We start from the raw sequence: 20,348 nt of genomic DNA on the forward strand, positions 1-20,348 counted from the left end.
GATAATAATGACCATAAAAATATAGTTGAGGTAATCATGTTAGAACAACAACAACGTTATTTATATAGTTGTATTAATCATATTATTTGATAAATCTGACAATATTTTTGTATTTCAATTCACTATAGTTTTAAAATTTCTATAACCATTGACAAAAAGTTGAGGTGCTATTTGACCACATTTTTATAGTTGTAGCAATTATTTTTTTCTCTCAGTGCATTTATTCCTCGCGGTAATGTTATTACGCGGAGCTTTCAGGAAGATTTTAAGAGGATATGTAGGCGATTCCTATCGCGCTATGTGGCCCATGCCGAAAGCTAAGAATTAACTTTCATCGCACGCACTCGGGTCCGTTGAAAATCGGGGCCTGGTTAATTCGACACTACCTGCGCAACTAACCGAGGATAATCTTCGTGCGCGATATAATCACCGGTAAAGATTCCCGGTAATTAACATCGGCGGCGGTCACCGGCGCGTATAAGTGATTGCATTCTTACGCCGGCCGGCCATGATTTTATTATTCGCGCGCTCACGGAACGGGCGTGCAAATATTATGCGCGAATTATTAGTGTAAACTCGCGTAAACTCGCGGCGAGGTGAGAGGCGCCGCCTGCGTGTACTCGGATCGCTAAATTAAATTACGTCGGGGCTCTATCACGCGATAGAGAGCGAGACGTAAAGGACGTGGAAGGACGGCTTCTCGTCTTCTACCTAGGCGCCGGTTCTGCGCGATGAACGGATGCTTAAGGAGACGCTCGCGTGAGAAAGAACGGCGGATTTCGTTTCCCGAAAAAGGGCCCCTCCTCAGTGGCCACGTAACACCTGACTGGTACCGCGGGTCCTCGGACGAGAAAGGGGCTCCGAGAAATTACGGGACATTAAGCCATGCGAGAATATACCATATTTCCTTGTCAGAGCGGCTTCAGGGAACGAGCAACAGATACATTCGAAAATTACGGATGCGGCTATTAACCGCTAAAAGCCGTCACGATGCCGTCAGTTTTGCTCCAATTAACCCACCACGGTTCTATTGCTTTCTCCTCTTTCCTCTCGCGATAGAAGTGGATGCGACGCGTCCACGCGATTACGCATAAAAAGGGCCTTATTGCTCGCTACGCCCAGGAAATGGTTTTTCTTCATCGGTTATAACTGTCGGCTAGCTTATCCAATTCTAACGCTAATGCGACTCCTCGAGCCAATTACAGATGAGGAGGAATCCATCAGGTATATTAACCTAATGGATATACAGGGTGTTCCAGGAGGAAAGGTCAATATTCTGGGAGGTAGGTATCGGTCATTTTAAGGAAAAATGTTTCCGAGATAGAGCACATTTTGTTAACGTCCCCGTTCAGATGAAACATGAACACTGGGAGGCGTTCCACTTTCACGCAATGTATTGAAAACCTTGGAAAACACTTAACGATTCGGAATTCTGCGTGCAGAAAAGCGTCGACGGTATTCGTCAACAGCAACAATAGCGCCATCACAGAAACCGTAAACATACAGCATATCTGCATAATCGACATTTGTGAATGTGCGAGGCATTTTCAACATTTCTACACGGTCTGTCCCGTTTCCGATGAGACTGGTTTAAAGTAAAGAAGAAGACGCTTTGCAGTGCATTTCTTTCGTCATATTTATTCAAAATAATCTCCCTCTGAGTCAATACATCGTTGTAAGCGATCATAAAATTTGTCGAAGCATGTCTGGTACTCGGCGGCCGGAATAGCCTTGAGGATGTCGGTCGAAACCTTCTGGATGGTAGGAATCGTACTGTAGATGTTTCCCTTCATCGCTAATTTGAGTTTAGGAAATAGCCAGAAGCCGCCGATCTGATTCGCAAATATCTCCAAAACTATATGAAAGACACGGAAAAACGTTTCTCACCAAAGTTGTTTAGTTCGAAGGGGGACGTAAAGTGGTGTATTGTAACACACGCAACGTTTACACACAAAAATTGCCAATAATTGGAGCACTATTGCAACAGCATATTCCTGAGAGCAAATCGAGTAAAAAAGTCCTGTACTACTTTTCCCTCCGACAAACAGTTATCATAAGCTAAACATTGAAAAAGTTAGAAAAGTTTTCTCTTGAATATCTCACTAATTGTAAGTATTAGGCAAATTAAAAAATGTTTCTGGACAAAAGTTGTTCATATTAATTAGCAGAATAAGATAGTATAATAAACAATAGGGGGTTCCATTTAAAAAATTGAAAGTGGCCTTCACGTGTCCTTCAAGTGACTATCCAAGGTCCAGTCAATGGCACCACCTTATGTCCTCCTTCGAACCATACAACTTTTGCTTGAAACGTTTTTCCGTATCTTTCATATTTTTCGAGATACTTGCGTGGATCATTAAAAATGAGACACCCTGTATACTCATATGAACATTTTTGCCTAAAATGACCGATACTATCACCTCCCAGAATATGGACCTTTCCTCCTGGAACACCCTGTATAATTCAAAGTCTATATTCTTAAGGAATTTTTCGGAATAAAACATTTTATGTATCCAGCTCCTAACTGAATCTTACTAGCAATAATTTTTGAATGAAAGAAAATAAATTTATATTTAATGACCACGGCGAAAATGTTTGTTGCAAAATTCATCTGGAAATAAGAATTATACACTCTTAATGTACATAAATGTACATTTTTTAAGAATAATTCGAGATTTGTTTATTAGTGCTCGTCTTGTCATCGAGTTCGCGAAAAGCTGCTCCCTTCTCTCGTGGCAAAAATCTCTTTTAATAAATTTAATCGGTGCGAACGCTGCGACGGCGTAGTTGGAAAAAAATTTGAATCGACTATGTGGGATGTTCTTTTCCCTCTTATTTTTAGACTAGTCTCCTCTCTCTCTGTCTCTCCTGGACGGCGGCACTCGAGGGGTGTAGCCGCGAGAACGTCATGGACATTTTAATGGGTAACGGCGGTGGCCTCTAATTAGAACGTTTCGACCGTAACCGCGCCATTACGGGGGAAAACGCAGACTCGTCAGATCGATGAGGAATATTTATCGCGGTGTAACAATTACGGGAGCCCTGGCATAGCGCGAATAGTAATAGGCGGCCGGCCCCGGAGGCCGCTCTCTCGCCCGGCGAACGACTGTAATTAGGGCTTTTATTGTCTGTACATAAGGAAGCTTTATGAAAACATTAAGGATATAATTCAAGGCCGGGGAGAGGCGCAGCGTTATAGCCACACTCCGCCGTGAATTGCAGCCTGGGCCTTAATGCACAGGAGACCGCGCTGCTAGCGCGCTGCGTCATTTCCGTTTTGCGTATGCACGCATACGGGTGTGTGCGTGCGCGCCCCCCCTCCCCCTCCCCCTCTTCCCCTTGTGTGCGACGGGGACTGCCTACCTGTTCCTCTCCGCGGTACGAACGATGTAATTTGATTCCTGGATTTTTCTGCGAGCCCCGTGTGATTAAGCTATTTTCGAAGCTGAGAGAGATAGCGCGCCACCGGCGAATGATGGTAGCGCGTAACGTCTTCCGCGCCCTGGATTTACATCCCCAATCTTCCACTCGTCCGACACCTTGGAAACTTTACTATTCCGGGACGAGCATCGCCGGTCTCGCCTCCTCTTCAAAGTTACAGCTATCAGAGTGTATCGCGCTCGTTTATCAATGTACAGAACTTTCAAACGAACCGCGAACGCGCACGTTACGCGTGATTTTTTTTTTCAAATATACTTAAACGCCGAGACTGTTGTCGACTCCACGCCTCGCGGTGGCCTGACACTTTCGTGCGTTTTAAGATTTCCAAGCTGCGCCCTATCGCGCAATCGCGATCGCGATCCACGCTCGGGATCCGCCTAAATCACCGACTCGCTCGTCCCGCCCTACCCTCCTCCGCGCGATCCTGCTATCCGCGAGATCTCGGATCACGATCGATCCCGGCGGATCGATACACGAGGCCAAGTACCCGGGCAAGTACCCGCGGAACTCGGCTAATAGAGTTCGGGCCCTTGACAGCGATATTTCACGAGAACGAGAAGAGGAATGGCCGCGGACGGACGCGGCGGTGTGTGGTCCGGCACGTCCGAGTGGACGGCGATTAGCCCCAGGCCCCCCTAATTCCTCCCTTGCTCCCCCGTGCTGGTTTCACCCCTCCGGGGCTCCTTCCTCCTCGACGCAGCCTCTTCCTCTTTCCCGCTCGGAGCGTACTCTCGCGCGGCCACGTACCATCGCGTGCACACACGTACGTGCGTGCGTGTGCGCGCGCGCGCATTTTCTGCGCACATGTGCACGCTCGTGCGCCTCCTCGGGTGTCGTGTTACGTGCTAAGCGGTAAGGCCGAACGGTAACCGAGACGCGGACTGCGCACACCGGACCCATTGTTCCCGTGGCCTCCCCTACGTCCCTCCGCTTGGCTCCTGCAGCGCTCGCCACCGTTCCCTCGTCCACCCCCGTTCACGTTCGGACTGCCTCGCGTCCACGGGGCCTCTTGGCTTCGACTCGATTTGCCCCGCCTCGTCCCGCTTCCCCTCGATTCGATCGGGTATCAATACAGCACGCGATATACGCAGAATGTTGCCGGCACCGGATGCGAATGGCTGGTCACCGCGGCATTTCACAGGGAACGCACCGCGATTTTCAACCGGGTTTCGACCTCTTTCTCCTGCAATAGCGCTCAAGATAAAGACGTTTTTCCACCGCGTAACGCTTCGGTACGTAACATCGCTTCTGCATTATTATTCGCTCGAGAAGTACGTTACAGTTGGTAATATCTTAGCCACTTGATATCTTCAGAAAACTTCCTCAAGTTATCTCGAGTTTCCTAACTTTGCCCGCACATCTAAACACACATGCGCGCAGAGCCCTCTCTAATAGAGAGATAGAATAGTAAAATAAAGATGTAAAATAGTAAAGGATCCTGCTGGAATCGTTGAGAGTGAGTCCTCCCCCCCCCCCCCCCGGCAGATCTTATTTCTCGCGACTCTCTTATTTTTTGTGCACCGAGTCTCGCGCAGTCACGGTGATTTTGTCCCGCCCTCACACCACCGTTTTTACGGCTTTACGAGTCGGGGCTCTCGTCGCCGACGTGCCGGCTGGCAACTACCGAAGGCTGACCCTTCTCTCCTTGACTGGGTGTCGCCTGGCCTGGTGACCTCCGGGGTAACTAGACCCGCGAGAGCCAGCCCCTCCCGGCTCTGGTCCACGGAGACAGAATCATTACGGGTGCCGGTCGGGGGATTGAATTGTACGGTCCCGACGACGTCGGTTCGCGTGAGATGATGAAGTGCTTTGTCGCGCCGAATGTTCCACGAACGGCAATCGCTCGACGCAACAGGGCTAACGATTTTCGACGAGAAACGCTAATCTTTCTCCTATCTTCGAAATTGCGTTCTTCGCGTCGCGCCGCCCCTTCTGCGATTCGCGGACGAAGCTACGGGTGGACTGTATGACTTTTCCTCGCGACAGTCGGATAGCGTATACTTTCGCGGGGGCGCGGACTGAAGGCACAGCCTGAAATTCCCGGGATGCGGTACCGGAACAAATACGTTCTCCGGAACCTTTTTACTATGCACGCCCCTAAATTATTTCGTGCACGAAATGCTGAGTTATCGAACGCCAGTTATGAAAGGCGTCTACGGATATCTCGACGGCTGCCGGTTCGCGGAACTGGATGATCGATAAGAAGTATCATTCGTGGGCGGCCCGTGCTCAAATTATCCGGCGGGATACTAGTATCAAGTTGTCTCTCAGCCACTTGACTTCCGAGAAGCGCGAAAGAACCGGTAGCCATCCATCGACGCTGCCTTCGTCTTAAGATCCCGAGATCGAGTAGACAACGAGACTCGGAGCAAATCGCCAAATCTCGAGGGATATTAAAAATACGCAGAATAAACATCCTTCCTGGCTGTTTGCCAGGTGTTAATTTTAAGAGAAAGGGCGCTTTTTCTACATCTTCCCCGAGTGAAATATTAGTCAAGTTAGATTGCTGGCGTTAAACATTCATGGGAATTGGTTCGGCTTTTTATAGCTCTTCTAAGATTAACACGGATTTAAAGGAATAAAGGACTAAGAGCCGTGACAGGGTGTTAGTGTCTAAATATTTTATCTTTTAAATTTATCTTCTAAGATTATCAAATTATATTCCTGAATTATTCTTCGTTCACAATCGATGGTCTGAGCTCAATATTTAACATATTACGTGATCCGGGAGGAAAAATGTAGACGGGTGCCTATTTTACGTTTTTCCAAGTACTACGAATTTTTACGAACCGAAGAGAAGACGGCCGAAGAAACGTCATGGCCAATTAAGAGGTCAAACGGGTGTAAAATTAAAGTAACGAAGCGGATTATTGGCTCGAAGTTTGCCAATCGCGCGATATGAACGTCTCGGTCTACCTGGCGTCGAACCAATTCGACTCGTTCGCCTTAAGTGGCGGAAAACGACTGAGAAAACTCCTTCGGGCCACGTCGAGAGTCCATCGAGCATTCTGATTCGCTCCTGCGGCCTTCGGCTTTGCGCAATCGGTCTTTACCTCGCCGGGCTTGAAATCGAAAGCAATTACGAAGCGCCGCCTCGGATTCGCGATATCGTAATGAAGCCTTAATAATTGAGATAGACCGGCCGATAATCGGCGTGTCCCTATACGCCGCTCCCGCGCGTAATCACGAAAGTAGGAAGTGACTCGCCGTGATTCCGCGCTATGAGACTTGGTCGTTAATTATCGACGGCGCGAAGGGGAAGAGAGAAAGAAAGAAAGAGAGGAAGGGGGGAAGAAAGACATACAGAATGACCCTATCGCCGGTTCGCGACGCGTTTTCATCCGTGATCGGCCAATAATCCGCTCGTTAGCGTTCCTGCCGCGATAGTAACGAAGCAACGAAGGCGCGTCCGCGCACAATCGCGCGTAATTAACCCTAATTAAGCCCGCGCCTAACGCACGAAATCATCCATCACGTTTGTTGCTTTGGGGGAGAAAGAGGCTCTTGCGCCGTCCCCCCCCCCTCCCGCTCGTCGCCGCCACCTCGCGCGCGCACGTCTCTCTACGAGAGAAAAGCTCGTCTTAATTACCCGCCATTCTCTCTCGGTCTTGTCTCTCTGTCGACTCTGCGCGTCCGTGAAGGAATCTCATTGATTTACTCCCTTTTAAGTGCTATTAATGCCGATAACGTCGATCGATTAATCAGCCGGCGAGGGCCGCCTCTCTCGCCTTAAGAACGGACGATTTTATCTCGCTCTGTCTCGCGTTCCCGCGGCTTCAGACGATTTATTTGCTCGGCCGGCGCGATCTTTGCCGTTTCGGTCGATTCGCCGCGTGCAGGATCGCGACCCCTCGGTCGCACGATCGCGCGGCCGCTCCGTTCGATTCCTCGTCTAATCCCAATGCCGATTCCCAGACGCGGTTTGTGCACCGGACTTTAAACGAGTCTTTTCGCCCGACTGTCTATTCGATTATTCCGTTAACATTATTAATGACGCGAGGTTATTTCTCTCTTGCTTAACATCTCCGGCGAAATTACGACTCGAGCCATTACATTTGTAAGTACTGCGATTTGTAATGTGTGCTTTGAAAACGTGTGTATTATAATGCCCGAGTCCGAGAGAATGTCGTGCACACGATAGTGCACGACGCGTGATGAAACCTTGCGTCGCTCATAAATTAAAATAATCTAAAGGACATCTTCTCTAGTCGCGAGACGCAAAGTTGAGCACGAAAAGGGAGGATTACGAGATCCGCTTTACATTTCGAATCGCACGCTGACGACACCCTCTGCCCTTTATCATTCCAGAGATCCTATGGAGCTGATGGAACAGCAGTTAGTGAGATGCGGCGTGCCATCAGTGAGAATCTACGAACATCTCGCTATGCCGTCGATCGCTATGGCCGCCGCGACTCTTCAGCAGCAGCAGCAGCAACAGCAGCAGCAACAGCAGCAGCCGTCCGCGCAGCAGCAACAGCAGCACGAGAACGCCGTGTTGGCGCCCTGGCTGTCGCCCGCGTCGACGATCTTGTACGGCAGGGGGGGATGTACGCCGGGGACCGGCTCGCCGTCGCCCTTCTCCACCAGCCACTGTTTCCCGTATCCGGCGTGGCCCTGGACAACATCGCTGATGTCGCGACGGTCGCCCACCAGGAGCCCGATTAGGTATACGCCCTATCCGATCGAGGGCTGCCTCCGCAGCGAGTCCCCGTCGATATGCCGGTCATCCCCCAATTAGCGATCCCCATAGGCGCTGGCGACTCAGCGGCTACGACATCATCGTTCATTCTCCCTCTCTCTGTGATTCGTGGCACCGACACCGACATCGGGACTGGAACCGAAATGGTTCCGACACGTTTTTAACTCAATGTAGTAATAAGCGAGGGTGTATCCTCGGGGAGACGGGCACCAAGACGCGCAGCGTAGTGACTTTCGCGAAGACTAGACCAGGGGCTCTCGATTCTTCGAGTCATTCGAAGGGGAAACGTATGCGAAAATTCCGCTCTTACAGAAGAGCCGCAAGTTGATTGGCTATTCGCGTGGCTTTTGACCAATCGACTCGCAACTTTTCTGTCGGAGCACAATTTTCGTGTACGTTTCTCCTTCGAATGAATTCAAGAATCGAGCCCCACGGCCTTAACCACGTATCTTTTTCCCCAGCGCGAACGCGTGAACGGTGTGAATAGTTTCATTAACGAATTCGATATTCGCCAAAGAAATATTTTACGAGCTCGCGCTAGGGGAAAATTTTCGTGATCGAGCCCCGAAACGTGGAATCTTTCGCTTGCCGGGCCTACATTTCCTACTAACAGGTAGGAACACGAACGAAACAATTCGAACTACTTGATTCGCGACTATTCTACTTCCTCAGGTGTCTCATAGGAAAAAGATGTGATAACACTTCTTTTTCTGTATGTGGGTTACAATTTGTTAATTTTTTTCTACATAGGTTTTAGTTTGGCCACCAGGCAGCGCCAAAGTTAAAAAAATATAATTGATCATGCAATCATATAATTGGTTAAATAATTATATAATTATATTGATCAATGGCTCATTCTAATCTCACGAACTATGAATCTACGAACCACAGGTAAATAAAACTCTGTGTATGAATCTGCTTGACGAGATCTTTTATTCGAGTCATCGATATAGTTTATCCTGTATCGATCGTAAAACGTTTTTTCTAACCTTGGCGTCCCCTGGTGCGCAAATAAGGCCTGTACGGAAAAATGTATGTTACCACGTTTCTTCTCATAAAAAGCAGAAGGGAATAAGCGAAAATCAAAGTCGCTCTGATCGCGTCGGTAGTGTTCCTCGTGAGCTACCTAGGGTCTTCTTGCTTGTCCACTCTATTTCGCGGATTAAATTTCACGGAACCAAGGGCGCGTATACGCGCATACACTTTATCGTTATCGATAAACGCGCGTAGCGATACAGAAGTAAGTAACATCTCATGTAAGTAACTGCACTTTTGTTATAGTGACAAACGAATGCGAAATTCAGGATGTAATTGGAAAAGAATAATTAATTGCGGCCGTAAATAGGACATAAATAAGAAAAATAAATTGTGCAATTGATGGCAAATCGTTACGTTAATTGCGACATATACATTTTTCCAATGAGTGTTTTTGTTATTCATCTTCTCTTTATTATTCTTCAAGTTGGTCGAAAAATTAAGCTCACATCCCTAGAAATATTTTAAAAGATTCAATATATTTTAAAATATTTGTAAAGTATTTTAAAAAGATTTTAAAATATATTTAACCTTTTAAAATATTTCTGTGCTATTAGGGATGTTAAAAAAATTACTTTTCAAATATTACTCCTACCGCTCCTTGAAAACGTGATTCTTATTGATTTACTTTAATTACTTTATAACGACACATATCAGTGACAAATATATTATAGCTAGTGTTGCAAGGTTCAATTTTTAATCTTTCAAGATTCTATTAATTATTACGTCATATTATTAAGAAAAGAGAAGTATAGATTGAATATATTTATTTCTTGAACATGAACACTTGGCACAAATGTATATTCTTTGTTAATAATTTTTAGAAGTAACATTATTATTATTATACGTACCAGATATATTATTTAGTTCTATCATCGATTATGCGTAATGTAATTGAGTTGTGTGATGCATACCTTTTACAGAGCAACGAAGAACGATGAGTCGCTTGCGACTGCGAGCTTAAGCGTGTTCTTAACGTTCATGCTTCCCTTTAACATCCAGGTGCAACCAAAGAACTATCCCTAGCGCCCAGTGTGTTAATCGCGGACCGTCTGTGTAACACGCATAGATATTTATATAATATAATATATAAATGTAATTCTGTGTATACATGTCGTTCCATTAATATTATGCGCGGGGCGAACGTATCGGTGGTGCAGCGGCTGAAATTTCGCGCCAGCATCACGGTTTATCCGAATATGCAAACTAGCAGGTATCCCAGCAAGTTGCAGAACCGAACTGCGTGCGAGAGATGTTCGCATACGTTCGTTCATCTCAAACTTCCAAAAGTCCCGAAAACAACACGAGAACGTGTGAGTCCGCAGAAAACCACACAATTGTACATTCAAAGATCTGACGGACATCCCGATCGTTCGGATACTCGAGGCTGCGAAAATCGATTTCTTCGCAGGTCGGAGTTACCGTAAATCTCGACTGTTCCAACGGTTTAGCGCCAGAACGCGTCTCGCCCCGTGTTCGCGTAATATCTCATCGTAGAGATTTGCGAGTATCAAAGAGGATCTTTGTATTCTGGTGTTCGATCTCGATCTGTAAATAGTAATTTTACGCTCATTAGAAGGAACAGGTATCTTGTTGATAACGTGATGTTGTAACGTGATGATTGCATGTATACGTATGCATGTATGTATGTACGTACGCTGAATATGTAAATGCGAGAGCGAGTGCGAAATCGTGCGTGAAAGTGAGAGAGAGAGAGAACGATTCGACGTAACTGTATGATATACCGCGATAGTATTAATGCGCGTCTTGCCATAGGACGGTGCAATTTGTATATAAAGAAACCTCTATGGTAGCGAGTAGTTCAGCGCCGTATTTCCTTGATGTAGCACGACGAAAATAAATGAATTTTCATTAACCATCCGACCACTCAATCGCCTACACTTTTTGCGTTTCTTATAATTAATCTTCTTCCCCTCTTTTTCACATTCTTTGTATTTTCCTCCACAAATAAACGATCTGTCGTTATTGAGAAACGTCTAATTGAGATTACACGCGCCTGCTTTCGACTCAAATCCTACAGAATCCTTAAAATATTAAGCAAGAAAAAAATCGATACGACGAGTTCCTACTGTAGTGAGATTTGCTATTGTTAATTAATTGCTTATTATGAATTTAATTTTATGTGATTTTACGAGCTTGTTTGACGAAGGACACGAGTTCTGTCGCGTCAGCATCGTCTTTTACGCGCACCGCGGGATTTCGTGCACCTTGCGCACTCGTTTCGTGGATGACTCGAGGGAGAACCGCGCGTATCTCCCGTCACCCACTCTTTCTTCACCCGGTGACGCCCTCGCCGCGCCACCCAGGCTTCATCGCACCTTCAACTGCCGTGTAATTCTGTTATACCTATCTGAAATTAAATAAATTCATTTCACGGCCTGTCAGCGAGCAATTATTCTCAGATGCGGCTGCTTTAAGGGCTCGGCTCGTTCCATGACTAACACCTTTTCTCACTCTCTCCCTCTCTCTTTCTGTCACTCGAACCCTCGGGCTCGGCATCGGCAGCGTGTCGCTATCGCCGTATCGCATTGGTATGGTTCTCCTCCGTGGCGACGGTTGCTTCACGTCGCGTCGTTGGGCGCGTCGGGTCGCCGCACCGCAACTGTTTCGCGCGATTGAGCGCAGCCGCGGCGACACGAGACGCCCTTTAACCCTCGTTCGAACGCGAAATACAAAGCGCTGAACCAGACGCCAATAACGAGAACGCACATTGCTCATGATGTGTACGATGACACTTCCGGCCGTAGGTAACTCAATTGGAAAAATAAAACGCGATCAGGTTAATTGAGCCACAAGCGACGATGAAGTGCATTTACCCACTTTCCACGCCCTGTTCGCGCTGTATCCATACATTTTATTGCACAAGCGAGTGATACAGAATCTTTAAAATGTTACCGAAAGTATTAAGCGCCAATGACTGAAGGTTATGAAATAATAAATTTTCGGGGCAATCCACTTAAAAATTTCTGCGAAGATAATCTCGGTCTCTTTCTTGGAATTTAATAAACAGGCAGATCTAAAATCCTCACGAACTTCATGCGAGGAGAGAGTGGCTTAATAATGCTTTTTTTTTATTCATAAAAACAAGAAAACCAAGGTTGAACATCTAAATTGCACGCGGGGCGTTCTCCAATTACTCCGAAGACATTCAACGAGTACTCGGCAGAGTCTTTTAAGGACCCGTTGAGTTAGCGATGGAGGACGCGGCGGCCAGGTAGAAGGTATCCACGGTCGGAAGAAACGCGAAAGGAGCAGAGGACGGCGGAGAAGAAGAAGAAGACAACGGTTTCACCGGGGCGCGAAAGCGATCGTGTGTTACGTCGTGATGGGTGGAGCGAGGTGAGAGAAACAGAGAGGCGGCTCCTGAGCTTGTAATTATGTTGATACGAATGATCTGCGGCGAGCCGCAGACCGACGAAGAACAACAGGAGAAGACGAGGAGAAGAAGAAGAAGAAGAAGACGACGAAGAAGAAGAAAAGGAAGAATACCAACGGGGAGAAGAAAGAAAAGGAGAGGAGAGGGTGAAGCCCCTAGCGATGCTCACCGGTTGCTCTATACGTAACCCCCCATTTTTCTTCTCTCTCCCTTTCTCTCTCATCGATACTTTCCTCCCCTCGTTTTCTCCTCACCCCCTCCCTCTTTCCTCGATACCTCGCGTAACATTCCCTCCGCGCAACTATTCGCACACATTGCTCATCCCCGTGCGACGAGAGAGAGAGAGAGGGGGGGGGGGGGAGAGAGAGAGGGAGAGAGAGAAGCCGAGCTTTAGGACCGTGGCGAAACCAGTTTAAGTGGTTAAGTGTAGATGTAATTGATTTCCATTTTACGAGGCTCTCTCTCGGGGAAGACGCTCCTCCACCGCGCTGTATCCACTCCCACCCCCGAGCGGTTGCCTGTCCTGCATCCGCGCGTCTCTCTCCCTCCCGCGCACTTTTTCCCCCTTTCTCCATCGCCCCGCGTCCTCCCGCCTCGCGCTCCATCTCTCTCGGCCGGCCACTTTCGTTTTCCTTTTTCCCCCGCGCCAGCCGCACACGCGTGCGACGCATACGTGCGCAGCATCGAGCGCATAAATACGCATTATAATGTATCGGCGGGTGCCTCTCGACAAGAGAGCGGCTTCGCCGGGCATAATCGTTTTCTCACGCCTCGTTCCGCGATGATTTCGGCAGGAAGGATGGAGGTGAAGTATTAACCCTTGCCCACCTCGTCGTACTTCGCGCGGGAGAGACGCGCTTTCATCCTCCCGCGCTGCAAGTGCGGAAGGGGTTAATCGTCGAGATTGCCGGTGATTAATCGCGATAAAATCGCGATGCAGTCGATACGGCACGAAGCCGACGACGAAATTAACAGTCATTTCCTATTTATGCCGTTAGAAATTATAAATTACGAGAAATACTTGCGTGCGCAGAAAGTCCCCTTTAAATGTCAGAAATTGTAGGCCGTGACATTTACAGCACTTAATTATTTACGTTTTCCTGCTAGTAAAATGTAACGATACGCAAGATAATGATCTTTCATTAAGGAATTGAGAAAAAGAAGCCGAGACAAAAATTGGGATCATATCTTAACAGGAAATAAACGCGTATGCGTTGATGCGGGGAAGATTAGAAGCCGCGCGATTGATCGATGAACATTGAAAGTGCTTAGGTACGTAATGAAGGCCCGCCGGAACGGCATGCAATTACGGGCGCAGTGATAAAAGTTGGTAACGAATTAGCGGTTTGTAAAAATGACTATCGCTTCTGACAGCTCCGAGACGGAGAAAGTGCGACGGGGGCGAGTTCTTACGAGCTGCTCGTTTCGCTACAAGTTGTTCTTCAGGGGCGAACGAATTTACGATCGATACCTTAATTGCAATCGAACGAGCTATTTCGAGGGCCGGCAAAGGTTAATGCACCATTAAGAAGCGCGTTACGAAAGGCGGTGTCCACGCTCGTTGTCTTCGAATTCTTTCTTCCTCCGTTTTTTTTTCTCTTTTTTTTAGATTAAGTTCTAATATTCCTATTTTCGGTGGCTTGCGATTTCGATGAACGTCATTCAAAGTCAAAAAGAGAAAAGAGAGTCGTCGCAGCCTCTAAAATAAGCGTTTCTTCACTTCGCACGTCACATGTCTCATTTATTTCTTTCAATTTCGGCAACATTTCGCGCGGTACCGAGCGAGCGCTTTATTTGATGTAACATAATTCGGTTGGTGCCGGTGTCGGCGTAAGCCAGACGGGAAAGGGAAGAAAATTCAAGGAGAGCGTCATAAGAAGACGACGCGTCGCGCGTAGACGGGGAGGCCAGGGGATGCAGCAGCGAGAAAAGAGGACGGGAGGAAAGTCGCGGAGGAAGGAGAAACGCGAGGGGGAAGAGAATGAGAGAGAAATAGAGAGAAGCACTCGGCGGAGAATATGTAAATTAGGAACTCCGTGTGAATGCGGAGATTTATGGCGGCCCGTACACATTTCTGGGCGCAATAAATATCAGTAAGTAGCGACGCGCGGGACCGCGTCCGGATCGGGTCCTCGCGCGTTTCTACTTCTCTTACTCTCTCACTGTAAGCACAATATATACGTACGCGCCACTAATACCAACGTGGCCGCTAATGCCGCCACCAACCGCGGTTCACCCGCGTGCTGCACAACATCGCCGGAGAAATGTCGGAAAAAATGATTACGGTCGATTATGAGATCGGTGAGAACGAAGACGGTGAATTCGAGCCCTTAAATTATATTTAAACGCTATTCGTGGCCCGACCACATCCCCCACACATCGGGAAGATAATTTAAGATATGATCTACGATATAAAAATATACCCCGATGTTGGACCTAAAGGCGGAAAGAAACTGTACACGATCAAATTTAGTTCGAGAGTTCGAAACATATACCAAAATTCGTGAAGAAAGTTCGCGAAATTCGAGGGAGCAGCCGCCGAGGGCATTGTGGTGTACAGATGTATTGCACTTTTGGGGAATTTTGGGCATTAGATTGGACATTATAAAGATAAAATAAGATAAAACAAAATAAATCAGATTAAATAAGATAATAAGATAAAGTAATGCCCACCGGGCATTAATGGGCATCGGTGTACGAGATTTTGGTCAGCGGTTTCGCCCTCGACGAAATTCCGTCGGTCATAAATTTGATTGCCTCAACTTTACATGTTGCAAGTCGATCTGTTTTTAATCAACGAACACATAGATGAGGTATTCGTAGAAAAATAATCTTCACAAACGAGCCGGTGACTAAAAAATAGGTATCGTTCCCGGCATTTGTTGGAGGAGATAACAGCCGCCATCGCAATCCGAGGATTCTAATAATTTCACATTATCGCAATCACCGCCGGCGGAACAAACAACGAGGCGCAAGCGCGCAGAACCCGAGCGGAATGGGATACGAAAACGGAACGGTAGGACCCGAGGAAGAGAGCCGTCGGAGGCTCCGTGGGTGGCTGCCCGAGAGATCTCTCCCTTTCCCTTCCTCGCTTTCGCACGCACGCACGCACGCACACGCTCGCAGAGCCGGCGACGTTTCTCTTAACGCATCCTGCTACTTCGGTAGGTGACGCCCCTGCATCTCGATATCCCCGTGGCTCTTTTTGTTCGAGCGCGAGCCGAACGCAGCTGCGGCGGGAACCGTGCAAACGACCGCAAACCGTGAAACGAACGCGTCGATATGATACGACAGCGGAACGAAAAATGTAAGACCGCGCATTTTTAGGCCGTAATTCTATTCCGTTCATGTTTTAGATGACGAAATAGAAGACGATACGATAAAATGCGGAATCGTTACGCCATGTTATTTTCTAAGAACCGTCCACGCGTCTCGTCGTGCGTTTCGTTCTTTAGTTCTCGTAATAATTTACGTTGCAAACACATCGCAAGAGTATTCTCTGGAATTGTTAGACGTACGAGATTGTAGAATTTTTATTGTTGTGTAAATTTATCGCCATTATGTATATATACAATATATATTTGATGTATAATCGTATACACATACATGTATGAGCTAGCAATGTTTCAAAAAGACTTTATTACTTTTATATTATTATACGTTTTACGAGCCATCATACTGAATTATTCTCATCGACATCGCCAGGTGGTTACGACGCATTCTTTCGCGCTATAAAAGTAACCGTGAAACGCGATCAATTACAATCTGGCCATGCTCTAGCAGCAGAAATTCATCGCCGACTGTGATTATGCGAAGACAAATTCGCGCGCCGCTTTGTCTCTGGGTTTTCCCTGAAGAATGCTAAGACGTTTATGAAGTAATTTCAGTTCGGGAAGAAAATCAGTGGAGGAAACGGCAATTTTATATAAAAGTGTTGAGGAAAGAAAGGGACCCGAAGTGGCAGACGGAAAGAGAGAATAATCCAGCAGAGCTTGCTAGCCAGTCGACGGATTATTAATTAGCTCGTTTAGGAGATTATACCGCTCGAACGGCCACTTCGGAGGACCGATGGAAGATGAAGAAGAGAGAATAACGAGAGCGACGATTAACCTCGTCGTCAGCTGGGTCGTTCTTCGCACCTGCTCATACGAGACGGAGAAGAATTAACTGTCCCCGAAGTCAGCAGACTATGATAATCGGACGAGCTATCATCTAGCTACAGTTTAGAGACGATTGCATAAACAGGCTTTTATCGTAGATCAAATTTCTCGGGCCGAATGCTATCGTTCATCACGGAAATTTTATTTTCAGAATGAAAGTTATGGTCACGATAATTTTCGTTAACAGCTGCAGGCGGAGTGATGGGTGTCTTAGTCTTTCAGTAGTTGAAAAATCGACGTAAGCACGAATTCTGAATGCATTGCAACGAACAAGTGAGGAGCAAATCAATTTTCCAAAATTCCACAGAGAACAATAATTGTTCGAGAAATCACGTTATTATATTAAATACGAAAAATCTGTCCTTTTAATTTTACTTATTTAATTGTACTGCTTTGTACATAATATTACTGCAAATTGACGGTCGCGATTTTTTGTTGTATAAATGTGAAGAACACACTTCGCGAATTTCGATGAAGATTTCTATTTTCGTATGAAGATACAAAGAATAAGTGGACGCCTGTTCGCGCTAGTCACTGAAAGACAGAGTGTTAAGTAGACGCACTAAAATATACGTTAATGGTCAATTACGGATACTCTATCTAGATTTGCATTAGTTATATAGTTAGCGGTAAGAATGTCTCTCTTTCTCCGGCGGCCATCTGTCTGGATCAACGAGTCGTTGTTGCAAACCGTGTCGTAAATGCAGATTTTCTATGATGCAACTATGTGACAATAATGCGCTTAGCGCGGCCAGATTTATAGCCGCTTATGGGATTTAAACTCAACAGATCCGAACGGTTTCGAACGCACTCGCATATCCCTCTTTCGCTCGATACTTCTCCGGCAAATTCGCACCTTTATGCATAGCATGGATATGCATAATTGTGCACTTCGGTAATAAATAATGATAATTATAATGCGGGATTTCACGATCGAGATAAATTATTATAGAAACCAATCGGAGAATGTGTAAACATAATTTTCATGCATTATAGCATAAATTAATTTAACAATTTCTTTCAAATAGCCGCTTTTGTCAAAGTTACAATTACACAAGAATCTAAAAAAAGTTTTGAGGTACTAAAAAGATGTTCTGGGTGGTATGGACAGTTTTTTTTAAATATTTTTTACACGAACGTTAAGTCAAAGCTCCCGACAGTCCGCATACTTTTTTGCTTCGAAAAAAAATTGAAACTGTAGCGATAAAAAATAAGAAATTAGCAAAAAAAATAAGACGTACGCCACTGTTACAGTAGCGGTGCACAAAGTGGAACATTTTTTAAGACACCCGGAAATATCTTTGAACCGTATTCTTTAAAAAGTCAATCTCCTAAAAAGATCGGCAAGTATACAAATTTTTACGCCGAACAGACAATTCGCCTCGAACAAATCTTGGCGAGCCTAAAAAAATCTTCGCGGTTGTCGACATTAATAGGCGGAAAAAAAGGCCGAAAAGAGTCGACTGCCTCCGAAAGAAACATCAGGTATCGAGATCAAAGTAGACGAGTGTAGGGGTGAGGGTGGTTAGAGACTTATTATTTACAGCAGCCCACGAGGCGTGTCACAATAGTGTTGCGGGTTTCCTCTTGAAAGTCCGACAATGCGCGGGATTTACGACGTAACTTTCAGCAGAATCGTCAATGGGGCCCCACACGCCCCCTCCTACGCGCTATTTCACCCAACTGCGTGAGAATACACGCACAAATATTTTCACCATAAATCTTGCTTTTCATCCGCCCCTGGTCAGATCTTATTTACAATCTTTCCTAATCCGTATCCACAAGCGGCGAAAATCCTAATCATATCATGAATACCTTCTCTACCTGCTTATACGTCACGAGTCCCTACCTCGACCGCAGCCACTTTTCATGTTAACTTTTATTTCGTCATCGCTCTCGGCATCTTTTCCCTCCCGGAAACCGGCAAATATCGCGGTATACTTACATTGAAGACTTATTGATCGACGTAATCGCCGTTTAACGCGACGCAAAATTCTCAACCCATTTTTTTCATTCGTCCAGGTAAAACACTTCCTGGATTTCCTTTGAGGCAGGCATGCACGGCGGCTTGGGTGACAATAACACTGTTAGAAGTAGATCTATCACACATGTGTGAATATTAACACGTCACACACTTGAAATGCGTGAATATTGCGTTACACATATTTAATGCATAATTTTTCAAACGTCATGCATTATCCTCTTAACATGCGCGTGTGAAATGCATTAGAGAATGTGTGGAAATCACACACTTCAATGTGTGGATTTTATCAAACATCTAATACTGTTTGAAATAGTCAAACATCGTAATATTCACACATGTGTAATATTTCTATACGTTTGAATATAACACACTTTGGGAAAATTCACACACTGAGTATAGAACGCACTTGCTAGTTACACACTGATCAGTCGCATACTGCAACTTATACCCCAGACAACATCGTGCGAAATCAGTGCTTGTTGTAGATATCCTGCCGTGTGTTATCCCATCCGTTTTGTGCTTCGGACGATCGTGAATAAAGTGCCTTCAAGTCTAGACTGTGTCCTATTGCTAACATCTCGGAAACCTCGTTCTTCCTCTTTATTTCTGATTCATGCTCTTTCCGCTAACCTAACCTCCCACTTGGATCGCATCATATAATGTAATTAGTTGTTTTAAACGGCAAGAAACGTGTAAAAAGTGCTTTCACCAAATTACATATGTGTATAATAGTAAAACACTTGGATTTGCAACGTAGTGCAATCTTTTTTACACATTTATTGGCACCTTGAAAATCACACACCTAAATAAGTTATACACTTCCATTTGTGTAAAAAGTCACACACGCCAATAAAATCAAACATCCATTCGTGCATGAAAAAGTCACACACTTACAGACGTCTTGAAACGGCGGACACACATCACATACGATAAAGTGTGTGATATTCACACACTGCTTCTAACAGTGAAGAGGTGACCCTTTAACACCTTTTTAGTTCTGGAAAAACCGAATGCTCGAGATGTACTAAATCATCTATCTGTATGGAAGACTGTGCAAAAAAATCGTACATTTCAAGATCTTCATCCTTTCGCATCACCGTTATTATTATAAACGACTGTCAGCAGTCTATAAATTTCGATGGAGGTACAACTTTCTAACGTTGAAATTTCTGTTACCGTTTTACATGCAATGCGGTAGAAGAGTTTATGATTAAACGCGACAATTACGCAACGACAAGATTACGCGGTACAGCAAGCTGAATCTTCGAACGCACAAATTAGACATTTAAGGTGTTTCGAATACTGATTATAATGTGTTTTCCCCTTTACTCTACGCTAGAAACCTTATTCGTCAATTCATTCTCAAAAATAAACTCAAATGGCATAATTAATACTTTCATTAGAAGCATAATCCAAGTCGAGTAGTCGAGAATTATTTGATGCTCGATAAACTTGTCCCGCAACAATATGAAGCTTAGAGAGAAACTAATCACGACCGGCATCTCTTTCGTGAAGATAATCAGTGCTGTTCCCTTCGCGGGCAATCCGGCGAACGGCGACGCTTAACCACCGGCCCCGTGGTGGTGGCGATGGCGGTGGTCGAATAATTCGGGGCGGTCGTTAGTATTTGCG

At 45.8% G+C, this 20,348-nt stretch overlaps 1 protein-coding gene across 1 annotated transcript in view; it reads left to right on the top strand.

Moving 5' to 3' along the window:
• LOC105559733 (T-box transcription factor TBX20-like) overlaps window positions 1-9,673 on the top strand; it is a 70,368-nt gene extending 60,695 nt beyond the window's left edge. Inside the window, exon 6 of the mRNA XM_012008256.1 lies at window positions 7,750-9,673. Within this exon, the coding sequence (XP_011863646.1) occupies window positions 7,750-8,179 (430 nt within the window). The 3' untranslated portion in view covers window positions 8,180-9,673. The remainder of the gene's footprint in view (window positions 1-7,749) is intronic.
• Window positions 9,674-20,348: the final 10,675 nt, after the last annotated feature.

The sequence above is a fragment of the Vollenhovia emeryi genome, unplaced genomic scaffold, assembly GCF_000949405.1.
Source record: "Vollenhovia emeryi isolate VEMERY1.0 unplaced genomic scaffold, V.emery_V1.0 DF939256.1, whole genome shotgun sequence".
NCBI lineage: Eukaryota > Metazoa > Arthropoda > Insecta > Hymenoptera > Formicidae > Vollenhovia > Vollenhovia emeryi.